At 41.2% G+C, this 27,919-nt stretch overlaps 1 protein-coding gene across 5 annotated transcripts; it reads left to right on the top strand.

Moving 5' to 3' along the window:
- Positions 1-1,184: 1,184 nt before the first annotated feature.
- si:ch211-114m9.1 (rho GTPase-activating protein 44) lies at positions 1,185-27,471 on the top strand. 5 transcript variants are annotated; one of them, XR_003298747.1, is made up of 22 exons: positions 1,421-1,473; positions 10,437-10,476; positions 11,027-11,146; positions 11,270-11,346; positions 11,556-11,667; positions 11,823-11,899; positions 11,990-12,104; positions 12,204-12,272; positions 12,424-12,505; positions 12,840-12,967; positions 14,052-14,163; positions 14,635-14,716; positions 14,892-14,972; positions 15,227-15,340; positions 15,427-15,518; positions 16,160-16,343; positions 17,238-17,255; positions 17,360-17,548; positions 18,705-19,217; positions 21,768-21,913; positions 22,009-23,093; positions 24,087-24,152. XR_003298747.1 is itself a non-coding variant. In XM_026359019.1 (22 exons), the coding sequence occupies exons 1-22, from the start codon at positions 1,421-1,423 to the stop codon at positions 24,239-24,241; spliced, it is 2,961 nt and encodes a 986-aa protein (XP_026214804.1). In that variant the 3' UTR covers positions 24,242-27,471. The 5 variants fall into 5 exon arrangements, 4 of the variants coding, with proteins under 4 accessions (XP_026214834.1, XP_026214804.1, XP_026214814.1 ...); XM_026359019.1 differs by having other exon boundaries at positions 22,009-22,410; positions 24,087-27,471; XM_026359029.1 differs by lacking the exon at positions 17,238-17,255 and having other exon boundaries at positions 22,009-22,410; positions 24,087-27,471.
- The last annotated feature ends 448 nt before the right edge of the window (positions 27,472-27,919 follow it).

Here is a 27,919-nt window from a genome sequence, read left to right as displayed (position 1 = left end):
GCTGTCACAGTGAGCATGTTGTGTTTACCATGGTTCTAACCTAACACCTACAAAGGTGACTAAATGTTGACGTTATAGATATTATAGACACATAGTAACTAAAATGGAATTTATAATTTACAGTTGTTGAAAATACAAAAATACAATTATAGCAAATAATGCACCAATATGTGGCTCTTAACATTTTACGTGGCATGTGTGAATGTATTTGACATACAAATAGATTCCCTGACTTCCCAGCCGAGTAACTGTGAAGCTGATGCCTCACACTGGATGGTAAAGGCTGTAGATCTTGAGTGGTTTATAAGACAAGTCTGCTCCCTTCTGGACAGAAGCACATCATCCAAAAATACAACAGTACGGTCATAACTTTAACTTTAATAAAATCTATGCTTGTGGAGGTGCTGGAGTCAATTCCAGCTGTCATTTGGCGAGAGGCAGGGTACACAGTGCTGATGTACAGATACAACCATTCACATCTGTGATCAATTTAGAGTCACCAGTTAAACTCTTTGATTAGCTGTGGACTGTGAGAGAAATCTGTGAGGTGAGCGTGCTAATCACAAATTAAAATACAAATTTAAGAGTCCATTCTAATTATTAATATTTGTGGGTGATAAAAATGCAGTAGTTTTATAACAGTACAGTGTGTGGCCTAATTTATTATTCTGATTATAACTAACAATGACATCATAACTATTTGCATTATATTCATATGTTATTAACAATTACTTGTTCATTGAAATAAAAGACTAGTGAGTTCGTTAAGCTGCACTGGCACAGATAAAGACACTAGATGGTGATGTAAGCAAGGAGGACAAACAGCAGATACCTCCTACTCCCTTTATATACTTGGTATAGAATAGAAAATGAATGCTATCACTGGAAAAGCGTGAATAATACATAACATAATTCAGTTGCATTATGTATTAAAAATAAAAATCGCATTTTCCTCTAAAAACCTATAATTCGTGATATTAGCAAATAATATTATAACTACTATTATTAACAGCTACTAGGCTAATAAAAATTATTTGAACACGCTTGATTAAGCTGTTACCCTCTGGGATCCGGGAAGACTCGATTCTTTATTCTAGATCAGATCTTGGTTGACTACATTTCCCACACTGCACTGGTGCGCAGCCGCTACTTGTCACTGCTGTCACTCCGCCGGAGTGCCCGCGGTGAATTAGTCCAGCATCCCTGCCTGCGCAGGCAATGGGACGAATGTAGATGTAAAAATATCAGTTGAAAATATGTAATCGAGGACTAACTATTCGGCGTTGGCAGATTGCGATGAGGGGAAGGAAAATATGGCAGACTGGGTTTTGTGTTGCACCGCTGTGGAGCACGGACCGTTATATTGAGAGAAATAATGCGGAATATTTCCCCCTGTAGGTGTTAACGCAGAAAATACAAGATGAAGAAGCAATTCAATCGGATGCGACAGCTCGCCAACCAAACGGTGGGAAGGTAAGGAGAGCGTTTCCGTGCGTTATTCTCGCTGGGCCAAGTCAAAGGGAAGAGACACCCCCTTTATGGCCCCAATTGGATGTGAATCATATCCATGGACGCATGGCTTTGGTCATATGTGATGAGCTTGAATGTGTGGAATCGACTCTGGTCAGTGCAGTCGGGCTAATTATGAAGAATAAAAGAATAAGTTGTGTTTAAATCAGACTATTGCTCCTATGCGTAATGATCATTGGAAGAGGCTACCGCATAGACAGCGTGCAGGCGCATTGCCCCAGTACAACCTGCCCACGGAAACACATTAAATATAGACCATCGCATTCTCACAGAGCATCATATAGAGATATCCTCCTCTTTAACCCAAAGAGTAAAAAAATGCTGCTGTTTAAATGATGCTGTAATTAAATTTACCTCCTGTCACCAAACCTGTCAATAGGTGAACGTGATGCAGACGGATGCGGTGTGGGCTGCGCCGTGAGGGGAGACTGGGGGGGAAAAAAGCGCAATGTTTTTATTACGCAGTAATGTCAGCTGTGAGGAGGGAAGCACCTCCTTGTCGTGGGTTATCAAGTCCATGAATTCCTGAAGGTCGTCTTCCACAGCTGGCATTCATCTAACCTGCATTTTGCTTTAATAATGTAATTCCATGTAAAGCTTGTTAAAGAGAAATCATTTATCATATCAACTAACGATCCAGATCCAGTCACTGTGGAAGGTGTCTCCCATTGCTCACCCCACAGTCCTGTACTTGCTCTGCTTCTGGGTGGTTCTGAAATCCAGGACATTCAGGAATAGCTGCTTTGTGACCTTTTACACAGGTCCTATGGGTTTAGCACTCTTTCCCCCCACCCTCAACTCTTCACTCCACATTGAGGGAGAGCAGCTTGTCAAGCAGCGCTGGGCCAGAAGGTGTTCCCTGTTCAGCACCAGGGGATTAGAAACACAGGAGGTGTGGGTCATTATTATTACAAGGCAGTGTGAGTGGCGTGAACTCAGAAGGGACAGGGCACACCTTGCAGCCTCTGTTTATGTTATCGTTGTCTGCTGCCTCTTGCCTCACACTGCTTTTTCTAGCTCCAGTCTTATTATAATCACTCTGTATGACTCATTAGAGTGTGTGTGGGTGTGATAGTGGGTATGTGTATGGGCAAATGGGTGCTAGGCTTCAGATGGACACAATCTAGATCGTTTCTTCCTTGTATGTGTATTTGCAGTAGTAACGCAGTAATGCACTCCCCAAGTGTAGTGAATGCAAGTGCTGTTGCGAGCGTAATATTCTCCTCCTCTCTAAATCTAGGTGCAGCAGCAGCAACCTACTGAGGAGGTTTGTCTTTACCACAGAGCCATAATGGCAAACAGCTTTCCTTCTGGACAGTCCAGCCCCCCACTCATGGTGCCTACTGTTGCACAGCCAGGACTGCCTAACTCAAACCCTTGAATTTATGTATAATTACTGCAGAAAGGGTATCGTCTCTAACACAACATTTGATTTGACCTTTGAATCAAGTCAATAGGTAACAGATCTGGTGCTCCGGTGACCTTGTGCATTGTCAAACATGGCTGTGTCATAATGGCAGAGATGGAGAGAAAGGTGACTAGCCATAGCTGTACCATCTCTGGCAACCTAGGCCTAGGAAGGCATATGAGAATGACCTGAGTGAAGACCACACAAAGCTTCCTCAATATGGACACAGAAACTGTTTTGTGAGTGATGTTTTAATAAAATGGTTTTATGCTGGTAGGAAAATATCCATCCAAAGAAGCCCATCCTCCGTAAATCTCAGCACATTTCCATTTACCACCATCTTTTTTTTTTTGGCTATGTGAACTTTGTCATATTAGTGATTTGCAAGACCTCTTGGAGAAACATAAATGTTACTCTGCAAATCTATCAATAAAGCATTTCAGGAAAAAGTATATTCGTTAATTTTTTCTCAGGTCATGTTTATGCTCTTGTACTGACTGTGGCCTTAGTTGTACTATTTGGCTGAATCAAGCTTCACCCAGAGTGGAGCTCTGTTGGTTTGAGCATTTGACCTTCCTGAATCTCAGCAGTCCCTATGGAGCTGTTAATACCTCTGGCCAATCCTCAGTCACTTCACACCAACAAACCCAGAGGAAGCAGGAAGCCGCGTTGGAAATTGTATAACTGTGATAACAAGAATGTTTGAGTGGGTAGATGTATGGATTGGCAGGAGTGTGTGTAAGCTGTTATAACTACAGACCTTCAATCTGCTCATTTGTTTCTGGCATGTTTCATCGAGTATGACATACAGAGTGTTTCTACACTGACAGTATCGAGTCTTTTCGTGTGTCTTATGTGATGGAGGTGGAGGTCTTCTTTTAGTGCGCGTTGGCAATCAGGTGTGCTGTGTCAGCATCCCTTAGGCTTTCCCAGGCTGCTGCTGCTGCTGCTGCCGTTGCCTTTTGCCTGGGTGAGATACATGTCATGTGATCACCACCATGACCAATCACCTCTGTGGAGAGAGACTTCATACCGGACGATGTGCAGCCATGCATATTTTAAAGTAGGCCTGTATGGCTTGTGTGTGTAGTAGGAGCAACACAAGTCTATCACAGCTCTGGTAAAGTGGATGAAATGAATTTAGGTTTTTCTGTGTATTGCCTTATGTGTCTTCTTAAAAAGTCATCCTTAATTGAGGCTCCGGTGTTTTGTGAACCCTTCCCATTGTGTTCAAAAGGTTTAAATGAAAAGGATAGTGAACTTCACTTAAGTGTTTATACTTGTCTAAAAATGGCATTGCATTTTTTTGATGTCCTCAAACACACTGAAGAAACCAGGATAAGGGGACTTTCGTTTAGCCAGCTCCCACCGTCTATTTCTCTTGACCTATTTCTCTATTCCCAACTCACTGCCCTATCTAGGTCTAGGACAGCCTGATTCCATGATACAAGACTGTACGAATACACTATGCTTGTAGCACATGGAAGAAATTAAAACCTTTTTTTTTTTTTCATTTTATACTTGCAAAAGGCTCCCCTAGCCTCTAGTTAAATGGCCTCTTACCCCCACCCATCTTCACTCTCTGCATCACTCACATGTACAATATTCACCAATACCGCTGGAGGTATGGTAATAGCATTCTCTCTCCTCATGCCTTTAGGGTAGACTTTAGCTCACCACTCCACAATCCAATTATCAGAAAATGGCAGCCATTTGTGGGCTGGTAGATGAGTTATAGATGCTTTCTCTTTCCCATATTGTCTCCCTCTTCTGTTTCTCTTCCTCTTCTTCCTGACAGTGTGACGCAGTAGACAAATGCACACTGGCCTCTGATAGATTTCACGGGGAAAAAGTGCTGTGAAAACAATTTTAACAAGCAGGACACTGGGAGAGTAAACACCAAAACACAGAAAAACATGTCTGAGTATACTTCAGTGAGAAGTTTGGATGTTAATGGAAATTCACTTTTGCTATGATGCAACCAAAAGGCCCGAAAATCAATTACTATGCATAAATCTGTAAACATATTAGGCGTGTACACTAATTCCTGTTATCAGAAATAATAACCTCTCTGTTTTTACATTCTTTGCAGCATTAGCACATGTGCACCTCTTGGCAAGAATGTCGGCAGGACTCTAAAAGAGCATATGGTGGGTGACAGGTAACATGAGATATAGGAGGCAGTCCTGTTGCATGCTAATGCAGCATCTCTTCTCCTCTCTCCTCATGCTCCGCCTTGTCGCCTTGATTCGCTGACTTGGCAGCTGAAGAAGAAATTGTGGAGCAAGGGGACATCACTGGCTACTTTTATTCTTGGTTCACTTTTGTGGCTGATCAGATTGTAAAATCTTAAGTGGAAATTTCACTCTCAGCCTATTATTTAATGAGCCTTGGTCCTTTTTGGAAAGGTTCCATGTAGTTTTGAAGTATTCTTCAGACATGAGTCATGACTTGTGTACGAGAATGTGTATTGTTTTGAATGCAAGAGCTATTGCTGTAATTATGTAGTGCCATTCAGTGCAAGGATCAGAGGTCCATGTTGATAACACTCCTATAACCCCCATCAATGCCTCTCAGACACAGAATACTACAGGGTAGAGTTGGTGATAAAGAGCTTTTGTCAAGGGGCCATTTTGGCCATCAAAAGGAAGATGATGTAATATCAGACAGAGGCGCAGTTTCTTTCTTTCCATGTCGCTGATTACCTCAAAAGACTAATCTCTCTCTTAAAGAGCCCCTTCACTGGTGGTCCACCACAAACCCAGCATTTGTGTAGTTTAGAAGCACATGTTGTACATGTAAGACCCAGCATGGCACATAGGCAGCCTCAGGGATGGGTGCTTGATTGGACTTCCCTGATTTTCTTGGCACATGCTGTGTGCAAAGTGGGTTCGATCGTGGCTGTTGGGGTCGACCCAGTGTGTTGTGTTGTTAGTGATTTTATCTTTAGAAGAAGACAGCTTGCTCCCTATCAACATGCCCACTTCCTCCCATTTAAGAATACCAATAGATTCAAAACCGGTTCTATTTATCCCCTATCTATATAGTAGACATAAAATACTCCACTTGCTTTGGTTGCTTAGAAACGCTGATTTAGTGTGAGCTGTTTTATCACATTTGTTTTGCTTTGCCAGCCCACACACTAAATATTAAAAAATGGCAAAGAAAAAGATTTTAGAACAACAAAAAACATGGATGCCCAGGACAGAGAGCACCGTTGACCTCAGTTGAATCATTTTAGTTTTACTTTAGTTTTAGTTGTGACTTTTTCAACTTGATCTTGCAAACTTTTGCCCATTTCACATCATTTAGGTTTAGCATGTGTGTGTGTGTGTGTGTGTGTGTGTGTGTGTGTGAGAGAGAGATCAGGCACATGCCAAGTGTTAAAACACAGTTAAGTCACAGAGCAGAGTGCCTCTTACAGAGACTATTCACCATGAATAAGGTTATTAGCGATAACTCGTTGCTTTTGTTTCCAGTGAACGCAGCTGAATGCTGCAGGCTCGCTCTCTCTGCCGCTCACTCCCTCTCCAGACGTGTTTTGTGCGCGCACGCTCGTGTGCATGTGTGCGAACCCCCTCCCCTCACAGTTATTCTTGCATACTTAACAGAACTGTGACCTAGTTTGCTGGACAACTACAGTAAGTGGCTTTTTCTGTTCGAGTATCTCCAGCATCAACGCTTGTGTGTGTGTGTGTGTGTGTGTGTGTGACTGACTCTGGATCTCATGCCAGCACTCCAGGCTGCGTGGTGCCCTGCTGAGGCCCAGGGCCATCATTCCGCTCCACTACCCCACTAGCCTAGCATCTAGCACAGCTCTTCCAGGCCCTAGAATAAATGTTCATGTTAGCCAGGCTAGTAGTTTGAGCAAACCAGAGCATGACCAGGTTTGGTTCAGATAAATCTCAGATGGACCGGTAACTGAAAGCTTTACAGCAGGCCGTTGGAAAGCTGCCAGGGGAATAGGTTCAAGACTACGGATGTTATTTTATTCACATTGTGATTATGTCTGCATGGATTATTCATGCTTTCATAAACCATGCTAAGTGCTGCGGGGCTGAACATGCGGCTGTCCAACATGAACATATATCAAGATAGAAATGTGTATTATATAAGATATTTGTGTTGAATATGCAGCAGAAATGGTCATCTGGGTATTTAGTACGAATTTACTTCCAACTATTCCAATTTCCTGAAATGTGTAAGATCCATGGGAAAATATTGAAATGAAACTGTTTGTTTGTGCAGCTGTAAATATACAAGCCTAAATCTTTATCAGTACTTACTGTACATACATAATTTTGCTATCAAGGTGTAGTGGGAGTTATTCAAAGTCTGGCAGCTGATCTTTCTGTGTAAATACCGTCTTGACCAATTTATCTTCTTCCAGTCTCTGCAGTCGTCCCTGTTTACACTGCAACAATCTTTGGTTCTCGATTATCTCAGAAACAAGCAGCATTTTGTCAGCTTTTGAAATTATTTCGAATCTGTTGGCCTGAAAGCCAAGCCAAGTGAGTGTGTGTGTGTGTGTGTGTGTGTGTGTGTGTGTGTGTGTATGTGTGTGTGTGCATGTTTGTATTGAGTCATCAGCAGCTCCAGGTAAAGGATTGCCTGCGAAGTGGCAGATGGTTTGCATAAATGTGGCAAAGCCTTCTTCCCCCTCCATAAGCAAAAACGCCCACGTGGCTGCCAACTCTCCCTTGTGTTTACTTTCCTCCCAGGACTTATTTTGCACACTATTTGCTGAGAAGAATGATTCTCGTCACCTCCAAAAACTCCTTCAGGTTAACTCAACGTCTGATTTCACGGGGCGAAGCAACTCCAGTAACCCCCCGCCGAGGCAATGCTATTTTGTTTCTGTGTTTTTACAGGATGATTATGTGTGATATTACTTTCCTAACAGGAAATACCACTGTCTAAAAAACAAACAAGCTCCAAGAACAAGACTGTCTGCTGCCTTTGAAGATAGGATCCAAGCTGTTTGATGTCTAGGTCATAATGGCCACTTTAGTTATGATCTGTGAAATGCACTAGATGTGTGCATGTTCAGTTTTCATTCATGTAGCTTAATAAATGTGTTGTTGCCAGCTCTTTTGGTTTGGACTGTATGTTCTCACACACACACACAAGGCTTTAGGAAAAACACCCCCACACTTAAGCAAACATGCTCTGAAGACACACAGAAGAGTGATAAGCATGGGATTCTTGACAAAGTATAGCGCCTTAGCTTTTCAGTAGAGTGCCTGACACAGACGCACAGGCTATTGAGCTTCACAGGTTCTCCACATACCTCTGCCAAATATCTCTAACAGTGTAGCATCTCATCTATGTCTCTGCTGGAGCTCCTGTCTCATCAATGGTGTTGGGCTCTTATTAGGGTCATTCAGCCGGCAATGGAACATCTTAAGTCTACATAGACTAGAGCACACAGCTGTATTACAGGCATTCAGGATTACCATTGAATATATACGACTGTGTGCAAAGGCTTTTTTAGAACATGGAGTTTTTAGGGTTTTAGTGACTGTTGGAGTGTCGGAGCAGCAAAACTGTGCCAATTTTTAGTGAGCTGCTTGGGTTATTTTTGTCCCCCTTTGTCATGTAATCAGCAATCTGCGATCACACTTGTCCGTACAAATCATGCCAGAAATCTTTTTCTCTGCTATCATTCTCTCTCCCTGTTCTCCCTTAGGCGTGCATTCACACACACATTTCCTGTATTTTCCTCTAGGTCACTGGGTAGAGAAGTTTTCCAAGAGGCTGGCTGTGATTAGATCTATTGGTACATGGTTTGAACCAGTTCCCAGGGCTTCATGTTCATGTCTTGGCGCTAAGACTGGGGATGCTAATAAGTGACATCACTAAAACTCAGCTTCCTGTTGTTGGCAACAGCATCTCAAATATGTATAATCTAAACAACTGCATTTTAATGTCAACACATATGTACTTCACTGCAAAATTAAGACAAATTTCCTTTAAACCACAGAGCATGTATGCACTTGATTTGACAGATTTGGTGACAAGGCATCATACAAGAAGAAAGCATTGCATCTATGTGCTGCTGATGTATTTTTGTCTTGCTGTTAAATAATAGAGTACAAAGTCTTTTCCATTCTCTTGGTCAACAGAGAAATACTGTACATTCAGATTTAGTTTTTAAATAAATCACACAAAAAAGCTATTATTTTGGCATGGCCTGGGCACAATAGCAGGAAGAGATTGAGCAGACAGGAAGGGGAAGTGCCTTGAGACTATGTGCACCACTGGGTGGTTGCTGGGGGTCTGATTTTGACTCTTTTTAAGAGGTCAGATTGTGTGCCCAAGCAGCCTCTCCCTCATTACCCTGCAGGCCTTTTTCTGAGCAGGAAGTCCATGTTATCCTCCATTTGGATTAAGGTACTCATGATAGGTTTTGGATTGGCTGCTTTAGATGCAGTATGTGCATTGTTCAGTGTTGAAGGTGTCTTTCTGGCAATAAGTGCAGCAATTGACCAGTTGTGGGGTTGGAGGTTTGATCATTATCTTCTCCTGTCCACTTGCTAAAGTTACTCCCAGTGGGTCAGGTGAGCTCCTTGCATGATAGTTCTGCTGTGTGAAGTGTGAATGGGTGAATGAGAGGGAGTTGTCATGATATCTGCAGGATTAGGAAAGGCATATTAAAATCTCCTGCACTAAAAAAGCACTAAACTCTTAGACTATGAGTTCAAACAGAGCTGAAGCTGTTTATAATAATCAGTGGTTTGCTCTGTCCTGAGCTTATGGCTCATTCACTGCTCTGGATGAGTAGTTTTATCTCCGTCATCTGCAGTGCAGCTCTGCCATTTCTGTTAGTCTTTGGCTACAAACATGCCCAGTCTGCTGGATTCACAGTATTATAAGATGCTCCTTGGTGGGAACTGCCATATTTGAATCACTGCCCTTTGGTCGCTGCTGTCCTGATTGTTTCACTCATGCTGTTGTTAGAACACTCCAGTGAGTTTACAGCATGACTAGTTTGCCAGATAATTAGTATGTTGTTTTTATGTATTGTCAAAGATCCTGATTTGTAGAGACAGCGATACAATCGCATGGGCTCACATACTCACCCACACACATACTCTAAAAGGACAGGTGCATGGATTTGGTCCATCCATTTGAGAGCACTGCCACATTGATGATGTATAATAATTTAGTGAATGAGCACTCTGCATCAATGCAAAACAGCTGGGTCCTCATTTTACAATTGAAAAGCATTTTGGCAAGGACTCACCATTATGAAATATGTTTGGAAACTTGCAGACAAAAATGACTTGAATCTTAGTGACAAAATGTACCAAACATGTCACCATGGACTTGGAAACCATGTTTGAATATGTGGGATGCCTTTCTCCATTTGTTCTCCAGACCTTTTTAGTTTTCTCCCATGTATTAATATGTACCCGTTGTTTATTTGCACTTTAAAATGCTAACACCAGTTAATATATATGGTTTCACTGACCCTTTCGCACTTTTATCTTTTTAGGGCAGAAAAAACAGAAGTGTTAAGTGAAGACCTTCTGCAGGTAAACTGCGCTCATTGTGTTATTTTGAAAGGTGTAAATAATCTGATTATGATGGATGTTTTCTATCATGGCGGAAACCAAAAGTTGCAGTTTCTTAGTTGTGAATTAGAAATATGTCCCAAATATGCAGCTAATGCTTTATACTGAATATTTCATACTGACCAAATCAATACTCAAAGGTGCACGATGCTCAATATTTGATAATATTTTGACACTTTCACAACACTTTATATCCAATAAAAACAGATGTGTGTAATGTTTTGCTGCATATGTCACAGGTTTATTGGAACATTTTAATTCAGTTAGTGGAATCCAAAGCAGTACGTTTTTATATTTTCAGTATACTGTTTCTAATTATGTTGCTATATAATTAAGTTATAAAAATTAAAGGCATTGTTACTCATGACTCATCTCTGCCATGTAGACAGTAGGAGCTATTGATTTATAATCAGACATGAGAGATTACACGTGTTGGTAATGTGCTGTTCTGTGTGTGGGTATATGCACGCTAACTGCCTTGTCAAACTGTTGCTTGCTGTGTGTCTTCTAGGTGGAGAAGCGTCTGGATCTGGTCAAGCAGGTGACACACAGCACTCACAAGAAGCTGACTGCCTGCCTGCAGGGTCAGCAGGGGACTGATACGGAGAAGAGATCTGTCAAGTCACCCTCCGTGAGTAGCTGCCTCCATCATTATCTCAGATGCTGACACGTGATGCAAATTAATGTGATATGTTATGTTATGATCCAACATAGCTGTAGTGCTAGTAACATTATTATTTGTTTATACCACCAGAAAAAACTACCACTCACTATCCTGGCACAGTGTATGTTAGAAGGGGCTGCAGTATTGGGAGATGACTCTCTCCTGGGGTAAGTCACTGTGGTTAAAAAGGCTGTGCTCACACACTTCCTTCACATACATGCACACAGACACACACACACACACACACACACACACATATATAGTTATCTTTAATTATTGATATGGCTATTGAATACTTCTCTTGCATCAATACCCTTGTCTGTACTTTAACTGTATTTGATTGCCTGTGGATTTGTGTTTGGCTGCGACCAAACAGGAAGATGCTCACGCTGTGCGGAGAGACAGAGGAGAAGTTGGCCCAGGAGCTCATCCAGTTTGAGTTCCAGATAGAGAGGGATGTGGTGGAACCGCTCTATGTGCTTGCTGAGGTGAGCGGCCTTTGTGTTACTTAATACACCAGTTAAGATATAAAGTCTATCTGATATGTCTGGATTAAAGAGCTTCAATAGTCTTTATAAAGAGAAACTTTCAAGCAGAATATCTTCATTTACATATTAGTGATCCACCTAATTTCCTTTTGCAGGTTGACATTCCCAACATCCAGAAACAGAGGAAGCACTTAGCTAAACTCGTCTTGGACATGGACTCAGCTCGGACAAGGTTAAAGACTTGAAGAGCCTTTTTGTTCATTAAAACAACACTTATCAAACATGACTTATCCAGCAGCCATATTCTTTACATTGTTCATAGATATCAGCAGTCGTCCAAGTCATCTAGTCACCCGAGCACTCTGCAGCCGGGCACCAAGTCAGAGTCCTTAAGAGAGGAAATGGAAGAAGCAGCCAATCGGATGGAGATTTGTAGGGTGAGTGACCAATTAGAGCCACACATATATTGTTCCCTCCTTCAACTTCTGCTACATGTAGAATATTAAAATAAGGTTGTTCTCTAATTTCTTTTTCAGGATCAATTATCAGCCGATATGTACAATTTTGTGGCCAAAGAAATAGACTATGCAAATTACTTCCAGACAGTAAGTACATTGTTTTAATGTAATGTATCAGATACTGTATCCATGCATAGTATGTAAGATAGCTTTCATCCAGTAACATAACTTGCATTCGATTGTATGGTACTCACTTGTCAGAGGTTGTAATTTCTTCTTCTGCTGTCCCCTTGTATAGCTGATAGAAACACAGGCAGAATATCACAGGAAGTCATTAGAGATTCTGCACAGTATTCTGCCCCAGATTAAAGCTCACCAAGGTGAGTCATACACTGTGTGTTTGGAGAGATCTGATCCATTTATGCACCTGAAGCAAAGTCAAAAGGAGGAATAACAGTGTTAAAAGACTTATATGTCAAATAACAATCTCATTAAGTTATAGTTATCTAACCTCATATTAAACTAAACTAAATAGATGCCTCAAATAATTCAAATTCAAATATAATTAATAGTTTAATTAATCTTGTCAATAAACTTTTTAACAAGCAGTCTCTCTAAATTTCATGTACAATGTTTGGTCTTAAGTCGTCTCGATTGAAATGCTACTGAGGTGCCGAGGATTGTGTGTGACTCAAGCTGCTTTTTTGATTGCAGAGGCATGGGTGGAAAAGCCATCATTTGGCAAGTCTCTGGAGGAACACCTGAATATTAGTGGGAGAGAGATTGCTTTCCCCATTGAAGCCTGTGTCACGATGCTGTTGGAGTGTGGCATGCAAGAAGAGGTAGGGGACACAGACACACATAGATACATACAGTTAGTTCCACAAATAATGAGATTATAGATATGTTTTTGCACTTTGTCCTCTTTACACTACCACATTTAATTTGAAATGACACACTCAACATGAGTGAGTGAACATAAGACTTTCCGCTTTAATTCAATGGGTGTGGCATTAACCATTTAGGAATCATCATTTTTACACAAGCATGCACATAGGGGTCACATAAATAATGGAACTATTACAAAGCATTGCCTTTAATACTGGGATGAAAAACCCTTGCATTCAGTGAGTGCCTGAAGTCTGGAAACAATGGACATGTACAAATGCTGAGTTTCTTCCCTCGAGATGCTTTGCCAGGCTTTTAATGCAGCTGCCTTCAACTGAGGCTTGTTTGTGGGTCTTTCTGACTGACTTGGCCAGTGAAGGATATCCAATTTCTTTGCCTTGAGAAACTCTTAGCTACCTTTCACTGTAAGTTTTTGATCATAAATTGTTCCTTTCCTTCTCCATAATTTTTCTCTTGCCTTCATTCTGGTACAAGTTAATGCTACATTTTTGTCAGACCCCTTAAATTTAAGAGGAAAGCCTTGACCTCGTTCACATCTTGAGTCTTTCATTTCAAACAAATGTGCTGGTTTACAGAGGACAAATTTATGGATCTATTTGATTTGATAACCATGCAAACAGTCACATTTGCACATAGCCAGACATGCATGGATGCAGGACAACATGCAATATGCGTTACATAACTGTATGTGTGGACACAAAAGTGAAAATATGTGCAAGTGTCAATTAGAAAATAGCTACCACATTTATTTTATATCATTAGTTGACACAAATTCTATCTTATGCAACAGAGCTCAAATTTCTCCAGAGGTTCATTAAATAGAGCAACACATGTTTATCTTAGTGGAGGTCTGGAAATCATTGATATACTTTAAAAACAGTGCAGTATTATAATGGATATAAAGACTACTCTAATTATTATGAACCAGTGTGAAGTGCTATTACTATTATATGTGCACTGTTCATGTCAGATCTGATAATTACACATGATTAACTGTTTCCTGTGTGTGGGCTGAAGGGCCTCTTTAGAGTGGCCCCATCAGCCTCCAAGCTGAAGAAACTGAAAGCCTCCCTGGACTGTGGAGTTCTGGATGTGCAGGAGTACTCCTCTGACCCACACGCCATCGCAGGTGAACTACACCCACACAAAAGCCTTGCTCAAAGCCCATTTCCATAACAACACTCCCTACACATGTCATTGGAAGACAGAAAGAAAATCAGTAAAATATCTCTATGTGAAAAACATTGATTTTTACTTTTACTTTTTTATGCTGTAAAGTTCATTTGTTTGGATACAAAAGTTTTTAGATTGATTTTGGAACTAGTTGAACAAATGTGGTTGTTCAGTTTATGTTCATCAGCTCTGCCCTCAGTGCTGTTTTCCCGATAGCTTTCTGATATTGCCGTCCATTTCTCACATTAGCGTGAAAACAGTGTTGAGCAATCTGACTCTGGCAGCTGCACTAGCTGCAAAGGGCCCTGCGTTGCTGGAGTGGAGATATTGAGCGCGGCCTTGCCAGCACTGTGAAGATACCAGACAACCAGCCTCTTCTCTCAAAAAGTAAACTAGTTTTTACTCCCCCGGTTTTTCTCACCTGCAGGCGCTCTGAAATCATACCTCCGTGAGCTCCCTGAGCCATTGATGACCACTGACCTTTATGATGAATGGATTCAGGCCTCCAAGTGAGTTGCAATTTTGTTCTTTTTTTCTTGAATTATGCCACCGGCCACATTGAAAAGACAAAACATATTCCAAAGTCTTTATACAGTGGGCCTTGTCTGTCAAAATGAAAAATGGTAACATTTATTAGAAAGTGGAGCAAGAGTAAACCATAACGATTTTTTTCTTTTCCCCCAGCATTCAAGATATGGACAAGCGACTACAAGCCTTAATGGCAGTGTGTGAGAAACTCCCCACAGACAACTTGAACAATTTTAGGTCCGTTGCTTTTCCTGATTCTGTCCTATTATTTGTAAATGTTCCCCTTGTTGCTGTATTACTGTGAAAGGACAGAAATGTGATGTGTCACGCACCTTTACAGGCAATAGAAGTGAGAGCAACTGCAGGTTGGACATACAGATATTCAGCCATCCACGGACAATGAAATGAATTGCTTTCACAACAACTCTGTGTGGTCGACAGAATATTATCTTACAATAGACTTTAGGACGTCTTCTTTTTTGCTCCTACAGATATCTAGTAAAATTCTTAGCCAAGCTGAGCGAGTATCAAGACTCAAACAAGATGACTCCTGGTAACATGGCGATCGTTCTCGGCCCTAATTTGCTTTGGACACACACTGAACCGTATGTATCAACAGCACAACTCTGTCCCAGTTTTACCAAACCTCATGCTGCTTTGACTCTAGTTCAGTACTTTCTCCACTTGACAGGAACATGACAGAGATGATGACCACCGTGTCGCTACAGATAGTTGGCATAATTGAGCCCATTATCCAACATGCTGACTGGTTCTTCCCTGGAGGTGGGATCACATACTATGTATGTAATTTTGTGGTCAGGCTGAGCAAGAAATCAGATTATGACTCACAATCTTGTATAAATTAAAACATAAAACAAAATGATTACTGACATTCTTGGGAGTGCCTGCTAAAAAACAGTTTGACTTTTCTATATTAAGCTTAAAATATGTATACTTGTGTAATACTTACTAAACATAAGAAGAAATCTTTTGATTATTGTTATGTCTTTTTCCTTTTGCTCAGCCCTAAATAAATATATTCGCACATTAAATTCTATATATGGAACTGTTTGTGAGAGCTGATGATGTGACTGCAGCTCCAGGATCATTTAACACCTAATTTCAGCAGTTCATGCTGTGTTTGCTGTTAAGCATCTTTTTATGGATCATTTCCTCGTGCACAATTGTTATATTCTATGTAATGTTATACTGATCAAATGTATACCAGCAATTTTTTATTACGTATTTGCAGTTCTCAGTGGTGAATAAACATGATGTTACTATCTCTGAAGTAAACATTATATCATTATATGATATTGTAATTTTGTACACAGCAACACACGCACAGACCCACATACACAGTCATACACACTATTGCATCTGCATTATAATGTAAATTAACAATGTGTCTACTCCTCCCTCAGAGATTGAATTCAACTTGACAGGCAGCTATGGCAGCCCAGTACACACCAACCACAACTACAACTATAGCTCCATGCCCTCACCGGACATGGACCAATCTGATCGCAAGCAGCAGCACGACCAGAGCCGACGCCCACTGAGTGTTGCCACTGACAACATGATGCTGGAGTTTTACAAGAAGGATGGGTATGATTTTAATGCGTCCTTCTGTTGCGCACTCCTTTTCTCTCTTTTTCCCTCGCTTCACTCGTGATATTGAATCTTATATTTGAGGAGGGCAACGTTTGCAAATTAAATATCCATCACCTTGGTGAAGTATTTATGCATCCTGTAATCTAAGTTTTCGGTCTAGTGAGTTCAAAGCCTCCATAGTGTCACCACAGTGGTGACCAGATATATTAAAACCAGCATCAAAAGCTACATCCCTTATTATCAGTATTCATCAGGAGAAGAGGAGACTGAAAACTATTCTCATTTGAATACATGACACTGAATTGCATTGAGTGGCGCTGTCTCTATGGCAACGGCTGCTAGTTATTCTTTTTTCTCAGGAAATATTTCTCCAATGCTATCTCCCCATCCTCCTTCACAGTCTGGCTAGCACGTCACCTGGCCTGAGTCACTCATCCAGCTGGTGGAAAATCACTGGCAGAATTAGAACCGATGCCTTCACCAAAATACCCCATCAAATTAAGACGGCAAAGCTGTAAAAGCAGTAATGTTATAGGCATCAAGCTAAACCTATGCATCCCATAATCAGTAATGATCAGTATGGGGGTGAATGTATCATTTATCTGTTTAGAGTAATGAACAGCTTAGGGAGAGGCAGCTTCTCTGTCTGTGTGTGTTTGTGCATTTCTCAGACCAAAAACAACCTTTTAAATCATGCTCAGTAAATTGTGCTTTGACTTTTATGTGCTCTCACCTCTGAAACATTCCCTCTGCTCCTCACTGACATCTCCCCATCATATAGAGTATATGCTAAGTGGCTAGACGGTTTAAGTCTGGTGATATAAACCATGTCTGCATCTACTTCTGACCTCATATCCCTTTTGCCTCTCTTCTTCATTACTAACGCAGCATTAGGAAAATACAAAGGTACCGTACCATACCCTTTTCCCACACCTTTCCTAACTGCCCCCACTCACCTTATAGTGCTTTCTTATCATTATATATGACTGTGTATATGTGTTTACCTTCAGTATGGGCGTCCGGGTGATGGATACCTCGTGGGTCTCTCGTAAGGGTTCATCCACATTGGCACGGAAGACCTCATCTACCCCTCCAGGCATGCAAGGCCCCGGCTCTCCTGCAGACACACTCATACCTGAGCAGCCTGGGGAGCTTGCCACCTCCCCGTCCGCGACCCCCCCGCCTGCAGAAAGGTTTTGGTAAGTCATCACGGAAACACTGTCTTCCTTTTCCCCATGCATCCAATCCTTTTCATTTTTATTTTCATCACCACCACCACCACCATCATCATCATTCTCAGCTCTGTGTGATGTAGATCCTTGGCTGTGTTGACATTTTAATGAATTTGTAATAGCTTCACATTTGTTTATCTTTTATCAGTGCATCTCTGTCAACACCTTCATTTTACATTCTGGTATAATTATGATTTCTAACTCTCTACATTTCTTCAGTTCTCTCTATGGTTTGTCAGGTTGATGTTGCTGTGGGTTAAATTTTCAAAGGCATCATTTCTTATACTCAGAAACTCAGAAGGGTTTTAGTCCAAATGCTGTATGGAAGTTTTGTTTCTGTATATGGCACTAAGCTTCAATCTGCAAGCATGCTAATATTTCCAGTATCCCATAGTTGTGGCTTGGCTTTCTCAGCTTTTGGTCGTGAATTATTTTGTTTTTCTGTTGACACTCAAAGTGATTTCACCATTTTTTGGTGTGATTATATAGATAAACACATGAATAATCACCTCATAGTTGCTGACTCTGCCTGTGTGGCAGACAAGATAATATGGCTTCTGGCTTGGTTGGCTTTCTCCTGCTCTCCTGTGGCTCTTTCAGCCGATGAAAGGGTTTTGTGTCTGTTTCACGCTGCCCTGGGCTGACTGTAGGGCCTGCAAGACAACCACGTCATATTGCATTAAGGCAGATAGGCTTTCCATATGCAGCAGTGAAGTAATATTTAGCATCAGCGCAGCTTGATAATATTTTAAGCTGCAGACCAACACTTTGACTCCAGAGTCGGCTCCTCACAGCTCCATGCAGTGTGCAGACACAAGGTGATCACAGAGGGAGTTCTACACACTGTATTCATTTCCTTTGGCAAAAAAACTTTATTTTTGTTTGCTATTTCTTTGTGCTTGTCTTTGTATTTGCACTTAGATTACTGTGTGCTAAGCTTGGTGCCCACCACCCACCCTTAAATGCATTTTTGTTTCTCTTTTTTATGCTTTTGACTACAGACCAGCTAATACACCAACACCCTAATCATCAAAGCAGCTTATCCTATAGCGTTCCAGTTCGTCTCCCTGTTCAATTACTAGAGCTGTTTCTTTTGTGCTGTCTATTCTCTTAATATCTACAGCTCAGACAACGTGTCGCCCAATCGGCCGGACACCTCTCATGCCCACCCACCCCCAGGGGAGGACCGGCCACCCCCCCCTTACCCCATCTCCTCGTGCCACACTCTCCCCCATCACTTCTATCCCAAACCCCCACCTTGCGCACGCCCTGTGGCACCAGGTCCAGAGTCCCAGCCCCCTGGCTCCCCCCCACCCCCAATGCGCTGGTCTGGCTTTACTCCCCCTGTCCCACCCCCTTCCTCCTCTTCTTCCTCTTCCTCCTCGTCACTTGACATTAATTCGAACCCCAAACCCAGCTGTCTGCACTTCCCCAAGCACAGCCCACCTGGTGACATGTTGCATGCTCCCCCGCCAGACGCTAATGCATCACCACTCTACATCAAAACTCCCTTGGTACTAACCCGTCATGACCAGTCCCTTGGCAACCCCCCTAGCCTCCCTTCGTCCGCGCCCCCGCCCCCGCCGTGGGCTGCCTGTCCATGTGCCCGAGAGAGAGGACCCCCCAGGCTGACTAGGTAAATACAACACAACCATGGCCACTTTGGAGGCATCACAGAGTGGCTGTATCTCTCTTGTCCTCTAGCTCGCTGGCTCATATTTTCTGTTTGCTTTTTTTCTCCCCCTTCAAATTACATACCTCAGATTCTGTAACATTCAGGTTGACCAGGGATGCCTCTGATGGGGGTTGCCTAGCAACTAAGGATGTTACTGGCTTATGTAGCGCTCGGTTTAATGCTGGTATTGAGTAGACGATAAATACATGGGCAGTGCTGCATATCAAATAGCATATGAATGTATTTATTCTACAGTTTTCGCTATTTTTTACTAACAACATAAGAAAACCATTACATTTTATGGAAGCAAACATTTTCAAGATTAGTGATGCAATCCTGAAGAATATCTTTATACATCATACTCATCTTCCAGCTACACCTAAAGTGTGGAATATATCAAGAGTCATTGTTGTAGTTTCCTGACTCAGACATCTTGGTGTTACAAACACACAGGACTGAATCATTACCACAAATCTTTGGTCAAAACATGCTGTCTTGCGCCTTCTTGTGATTTGGTAAATCAATTATTGTTCACTCTTGTGCCTTTTTTTACACACACCTTAAAGAGACTGAAGAAGATGGCAGATATTTAGATATATTGCTCTTTGTGGGTGTGAATTCTTTATGAATATGAATTTCTCCCAGGACTGATGTCATTTATATAGAACAGAGCAACCAAGTAGATTTAAGTCTTGTATTTGCAACTATACTCTAGACGCTATTATTTGGTTTTGATTCAGTTTAGTAGAGATTAATTACACATGTACTTGCATTGGAAAACCAGGAGAAAACAGTAGGTCAAAATGTCCAGCATAATAAATAAATGTTCAACAGGGACTTTGGCACCATTGCACAAGACCAATCAATTAAGTAAAGGTTATTAATGACTAGCTTATTTAAAGATGTTTATACTCTACTTGCAGTTTAGGTAAAATGTGAACATACACTAAGTGATAGAAAATGTTGTCAGAGCAAGCGGGCATTGAGTGCACTCCTGTGTTCATTATCTCTTAAGGGTCATATCATGTAGGAAAAAAATCTAATGAAAGTTAATGTTCCTGTTGAAAGAATGATTGATAAGTTTTACATCTACTTCACTCCATCTGTTTGCTAATTCTAGAAAGAATTATTTGAGCTCAGTGGCCTTTTGGTCAAGAATTGAGCGGCAGATATAATCTTGTGAGTTCAGTTCAGGTCCCAGCTGAGCTTTAGTTAGGTCACTCAGCATCATAAATTTGCCCCGATTCAGATCAATGGACTGTGTCTGCTGCAGGGAAATTAATTTAAATTGTAGGTTTTCTATAAATCTGAATTTAATATAACTGAGATTTGTATTTAAAAAACACCTCACTATCATATTTGCATATGACATGTTTATAAATGGTAATTAGAACTATCAGGGAGCATCATACTGGTTGTCAATGCCATCTAACATAAATATTTTGTTTAAAAAAAGGTATACATAGTTTAAACATGCTGAAAGCTTTGCAAATTTAAGGACCTCTATGCAGGAATTGTGTATAACGATGTTAAGGTGGCCATATTATGCTTAATTTAGGTTTATACTTTATACTGGGGTTCTACAAATACAAGCAAAAAGTGCAAATACATGTTATAATGCCTCTTTTTGGAACAGCTACCCTGCCCCCCTCCCATCCCACTCTGTTCTGATTGGCCAGTTTATGGAAGACTTCCTGTGTGCCTAAACTAAACGAAGTTGGAACAGCACTGTACCTCAGCAACAATCTAGCTGAAAATCCTGCTGCATACTGGGGCTGGTTGTGAAATCAGTCATTGGTGAAGTGTCGTGAACACATAAACCCTTAAACTCTATTACTGGCCTGTATCTGGATCCAAAGTTGTTTTATGGTTTTGTCTTTGGGAAAGGTTAATAACATTTATTTTCCTTCACAGCTGAAAAAAAGATTTTCTGCAAAACATGTTTACCTCTGCACAATCGAACCAGCTCTAGTTTTGAGGGGAGCTGTGGCAGCTAATATATGAGAGGGTGGGTGGGACAGCGTACTTGGGTGGGTGTAGGGGCCCAAAACACATGGCAAGTTGTGTTTTTCTCCACCACTTGGTCTCAGCCAATGCAGCGTTTTCAGCGATAACAGACAAATTGCCCAAACTAAAACCTGAGCTTTTCACTGCCAGCCAGCATGCAAACACACGCCCAGCTCAAGCTTTGAGCCTCAGACTCTTTGCAATATGGGCACTCAAATATATATAGCATGTAGCATCATAACACAAAAAGCATAATATGACCTCTTTAAAGAAAACTTATAAAAAAGATGTGACACTGTGTTGGACTTCATTTACTTGGTTTCAGAAAAAATTGATAATATTGCAAGGACATACCGAGAAAGATGATAATGATGATGGTGTTGGTGGTGGTGGTGGCAGCACTGAGGCAGTACATGAAGCGTCATAAAAGCTCTGAATATATACATATTCTTAGATATACTGCATCTGAAACTATTTGCACACTAATATCTGCTTCTTTTTCAGTTCATTGAAGAGTAAAGAGCTCTCCCCTGTAATTGGACACAAAGGCATCCAGGTGGCAGGTCCTACAGTCCCACCCAGCAGCAGTCCTCAGAGCAGCAGCCAGTCCCCACACTCCACAGAGCACAGTCCACACACCTTGCGCAAAGGTCAGCACCTTTATTCCTCTGAGCTTTGATTGAATTGATTCAGTTTCATGTATTTTTAGGAGACAGTAATAAGTGTCTTGTTTGCATGATTACAGGTTCCAAGAAGTTGGCCCCAGTGCCTCCCAAGGTCCCTTACGGCCAGTCTGGCGGGATGTCCGACCAGTCCACAGGTCAGCCGTCACCGGTCAGCCTGTCCCCTACACCTCCTAGCACCCCATCCCCTTATGGACTGGCCTGCCCTCCAGGGCAAGTGCCCCCATCCTCCCCTGGGCAGACCCCACTGGGGACGCCTCACTCCCTTTCGTCCCCACCCTCCCTGACTGGAACGCTCACCAAGTCTCGGCCCGCCCCTAAGCCTAGGCAGAGACCCAGCCTGCCCCCTCCTCAGCCGCCCACAGCCCCACTGGGGCTCACTGGCCCAGCCACAGCCCCAGTTCCCCAGCCCCTGGAGCAGGGCCTCCTGGATGGACTGTCTCCCGGGGAGAGCATGTCTACAGGTAAACATCAGCCCTTGACAACAACACCCCTGCCACCACCACAGGTGGGGCTCCAGAGGCCCTCTCTCAGACTCGCAGTCGCTTTGTCCAATGGAGATGGTGGACGCGTGTAGGACTCTATAGGACTTGTAGATATACAAGATATTTGTCCCTTTTATTGACTGTCCCCAAATAAATGTCTGAATGAATAAAAGTTGCCTTTTAGACACAGATGCCTAAGAATGACACCTGTAAATATTAGCATTTTTGTGCTACTGTAGTGAGCAAATCTACCTATGTATTCATTGCTTGTGTTATGTGATGATGTTTCTGGGTAATGTGTGGAAACATCAAAGAAGCATAGCTCGTCCTGCTTGTATTGAAGTTGCCATTAGATCCATCATGTGCTCTCTGTTTATCTGTGTTACCCAGACCCCCACTTGGCAGAGGTAGGTCAGAGGCTTACAAAGTTCCGCGAGTCCAGTCTCTCTTACTACGTGGCAGGTGTGGAAACCTAGCCAGACAAGCCCCAGATTATATCTCCAATGATGTTCTGATGATGAGGTGTTTTATTAATATATACCTACCATTCTGTCAATTTGTTATATTTATCATTTTCTTGTTCCCCCCGCTACTATTGTGTACCTTGCAGCTGTGTGAGGCCAGGGATTCAGTGTGGGCTAAGTGTGAGGGGGACTTTTAGGGTAAGCCAGACCGCCCCCGCCCCATGAGCTTCATCTCACTGCCTGGCCTCGTGCTGTGGCTGCCTCTGGGGTCTCCTGCAGCCTGCCTCAAACATATTTACCTGTAGCTTTCAATCAGAACATTGGTCTATTCCCTGCTAGCAGGTTGACATTATTGATTATTTGCATGTTGTTGAGGTTCCACCCATAATGCATGGCTTAAGGACTTCCCAGAGTGCACCACATTGCACTCACATTGCAGACGCCGTTGCTTATAAAGGTTCATCTTGAAGCCCCCTTCTTTCGTCCCCATTCCCAGCCCTATGCCAGCAGACATCCCCCTTCTAACGCCCCTGCCACCGGTATCGGGGGGCCACAGGTAACCCCCAATCCTCCTTTGGCAGGTTCATTGCTTTTTAAAACCTATGCTCCCTCTTACTACACTGCCACGCTCCATCTCATTCCTACACAGGACTAGTCATCAGTCTTTGCTTGGACGGCTGCTGATTTAACTAAAGGCAGCAGCACTTCCGTTTATATCTACTGTACATTTAGACCAAATATCCAGTCCTCATGAGATTCCCATTGTTACCTCTAGCCCATTTGGTGTCTTGGTGCCATTATTCCAGAGTTCCACACACATCTTGTTGCCTTTGTGTTGGTTTATCTGGCCATTGTTGTTGTACAGTAATGTGTCATTGTGCAGTAATTTTGACCTGTTATTGTACTTCATCTGACAAAATATCTGTTGTTGTCTCAAAAGACGCAAAAGCTATGACATACTACACTAGCTAATACCAAATTTGTTGAGGTGTGACTAGCAGCACACTTCCTGTGTAGAAATTATACACCTCCTACCATGAGTTCCGACTCAAAGAGATTAATATTATTTCTGCTCTCTTTCATTTTTACACCTCATTATCATCATCATATGCCCTCTTCTTCTCTTGCTCATCATCATTTCCACCATTCTGCTCATCATCTACTCACCTTTCCCACCATGCTCACCATTAGATATCTTCAATTATGAAATCCCCTCCATCAATGTCAATCTGGACAGCCTCATCGATGAGTTCAGCGGTGCCCCCTGCAGGAGGTCCCTGCCAGTGACAGACACTCCAGAGGGGGACGCTGTGCCTGAAGAGGAACCCCAGAGCACCACTTTATGACCTATGACTCTATGGCATCACATCCTACCAGCCCCCTATGGCTGTAAATACTCTTAATTTTTGCTGCCAAGGCCTGATGGAAACACCAATTGGCCTCACCAATGCCCACCTGAAACCAGAACTCAAACCCTTCCTCACATCTGCTACAGGCTGCAAAGAAACTCATCTCTTACAATTGCTCGCTAGTACATAAATGTGACACACACACAAAAAAAACAAAACACCAAAATGCCATAGTGGAGGAACCGTTGCCTTTAGGAGGAAGACTGGAATATAGATGAGTATTATGAGTACAAGATCTTTTTCAGTTCTTTGTTTTGTCACTTTGCTTTGTTTGCCTCTGTTGTTTGATGCAGTGTTCTGTATTTCTGTGCATTCTTCTATTTCTTTTTGCCTTATTAGAACATGCAATCAAATTGCAATATGATATTCACAACTTGTGGTTAAGGAAACTCAGAACCTGATATTGTTAGGAGCGAAGCCCATCCTCAGGGTGAAATAAAGAGACAGAGTGAGAGTGTAGTCTGGTTGTATTGCTCACAGGGTATTCCAGTTTTGTGCACATTAGGAAAATGCTGAGCCTCAAAGGCAAGTTCCACATCCAAGATGATATACTTAATGCAGTCAGACTTTTATCGTCTCAATCCATTTTTATTTACCCTCCTAACCCACATATTCCAGATATTACAACTGTAGTTCTTTACCTGACGTTTGCTTATATGCAGGTAAACACACATTAACTCACTTTATACCAGCACAGTATGAGAAGAATGTGATTGTAAATTAAAGTTTTTGAACTTGCATCAGTTATACAGTTCTGAAGAAAGCACCATGATGTGTTTGCATGACAAGCCAATATGATGAAACTGCTTCAGGTCAGGGACCTAAAAATGGTTTTTATTTTGTGTGAGTGTTGTTGTTGCTGTTGTTGGGTTAATTTATGCCGCCCATGTGCTGTCACAGTGTGATGATTATGGATGGACGACTACACTGCCTTTTTGTTCATATGATTCTCTCTCTTAACTTTGTTTCAAGTGCTTCAGGTTTAGTGACCTTTGACCCCTGGTGTAAATACAAAAACTGTACATAAATTGATGTATATAAATCTGAGAGGAAAAGTATATGTAAAATGCATATCTTCAATATATATTATAATAATAATATATGTGTTCATATTTATCATGTGTAGAAATTGTAATGATTGAAACTTGATGTTATTTTTGTTTCTGCACACAATGAACAGGTTTACTGTAGAATAATAATGTTTCACTTTGACACCAGGTAACAAAGATGCTGCAGCAGAAATGCAGAAGGTTATTTCTGCTAGAAATCAAATGTGGTCTTTCTAATTCTGCCTCCTGAGCTTTGACGTCAGACATGCTAGAGCACACAAAAGCCCTGTCCTTTTCTTTAGCTATTTATTATATTCTTGTGTAAATAATTAGACTACTTTGAGCCTGCTTGGACCATTTAATTAATTCACAATGAGGATAAATACAGTGCTATATTGTTAGACTGACTGTAGCGAATTACAAATACATCATTATTCAGTTAGAAATCTGATAAATAATCAAATTTGACCTTTGTTGTTACTCAAATAGTTAAGTAGAAATGTTTCAAATTAATCAGATGCTGCAGTGTCACTTTTTTAATTTCATACACAATGTCTTAGGACAATAATTTTGTCAATTAAAGTGCAATTACAGTGTTTACTGATCCACCTCAGAACAAAAAGTGGTCAAAGTCACCTTCCCCGAACCTATAGAACAAAAGCCATTGATTTAACTGCAAAGCAATTCATTTGTTTTAACTTTCTTTTTTTTTTTTTTTTTTTTTGTGAGTTTCCTTCTGACAAAATGAATTCTACACTAGCCTCTCTCCAAAAGTGATCGATGGTATGCCTCAGTGTGTGTTCTCAATGGACTATGTTTATGAAGATTTTGGTGATGTTGACAATTATATTGATAGTTGTGGTGATTATGACAGTTGCAAGTGCCCTCACACTGGTTGTTATTTTGGAACTACAGACATGTAATGTGTACTAGAGGTTTTATTTTCTGTGCTGGATTCATACATTTATACAACGAGGCAGGGGTATCTCTGAATGTGACTCACTCAGATTTCCAACAGTAGGCTACCTGTTTTTGTAATAACTGACAGGGTGAATGAGAGTTTGTATTTGGATGAAGGTTAATTAGGGCCGGTTGCCATGTATTATTATTGGTGCAGGGCAGTATTACTGTAATGCTTTTGTGCATCATAAATGCAATCTACAGCCACCTAAAAGCATGCATCCATATTCATAATAGGTGTAGTTATTATGCTGCTGGAAAGAAATTAATATAAAACGTCTGTAAACTCCCCTAAAACACACATCATATATCACATATCTCATTTCAGTCAGTAAGTTAACATTTTTAAGACCATATTCTTAGCAGCCACCTTTTGCACCAAATGGGACACGTACATAGTTTGATCTAACATTTTAACTACTGTAGGCCTATAGACCCTAACTCACCTCACCAGCAAGTATGTTGGTCTTAAGTACAGCTCAATTTGTTTACATTTTGTGGGGAGGTTTTAAATGGAAAAGATTAAAACCTTAAAAAAAAAAATCTGTCATGCATGCGCTTAGATAGTCTTTTGATAATCCATGTTTTGTGTCAATCACTGTCTTTTTAGGGATTGTAAGAGGGGTGATGAATAAAAATACTGATGGACTCTAGAGAATGTGGATCACAATAAATGGTCCTTTGTGGGTTTATGAGCAATACAGTAGAGGAGTAGATGTTGCCTGTGGATGTACTGCCTCCTTCTGCTTTCACTACTAGTGTACAAACAGAACCCTATCGCTTGTCAAGCCCATCATGCCCACCCACCCTTTCCTCTTCTGCTTAGCATATCAAGTGGAACACAGTGTGTACTGTGAAGCCTACCTGCAATCCTTATCAGAATGTCAGAAATAAATATATATATATATAAGATATATATTAAACTCTAAATTTTTAATGATCTCATTTGGTTCATGTGGGTTTTATTTCAGTTTTTTTTTATCAGTTTTTTTAAGGTGATGAGTTGACGGCATGAAGTGTGACTGTTCATTTCAAAAATACCCAAGAGTCAGTGGTGAAGTACAAGTTTGTATTTGTCATTTACCTAAAGCTGCTCTTTACATGTATTTTCATTTCTTATAGTTGTACTCCACCACATTTTATAGGAAGATATTCCTGTGCCTGATATATCCTACATGTATTAATAATATTTTAATTAAAAAATGTTAATTAAAATATTTATTTTTAAATTTTATTTATTTATATTTAATATTTAATAATAATAAAACAAAAAATAAGTTGGATAAAACACCAAAACACAACAAAACAAGACAAACAGAAATCACAGACGAAAACCATAGGCCGAGGCTGTCGATGTTTAACACGATGCCTGCATGACTAAGTCTGTTTTGAGAAGTGTTTTGAAGGTTTAGGTTGAAGAGCCTCAATTCCTCCGGAAAGGCGTTTCCAAACATGGGGACACCTCTAGATACAAACTTCGATCTAGGAAAACCCTAAAAGACCACAGACTTCAGTTTGGCTCTTGGGGGTGATGATTTCAGAAATATGGGGTATGACCTATTTTATTAGTAAAGTTTTAAACACAGTTCTAAAATGAGCAGGTAGT

This window comes from Anabas testudineus, chromosome 8 (genome assembly GCF_900324465.2).
Source record: "Anabas testudineus chromosome 8, fAnaTes1.2, whole genome shotgun sequence".
In the NCBI taxonomy this organism is placed as follows: Eukaryota; Metazoa; Chordata; class Actinopteri; order Anabantiformes; family Anabantidae; genus Anabas; species Anabas testudineus.
Note: the sequence above shows the minus strand (reverse complement) of the source record. Positions and strands in the feature narration are given on the sequence as shown.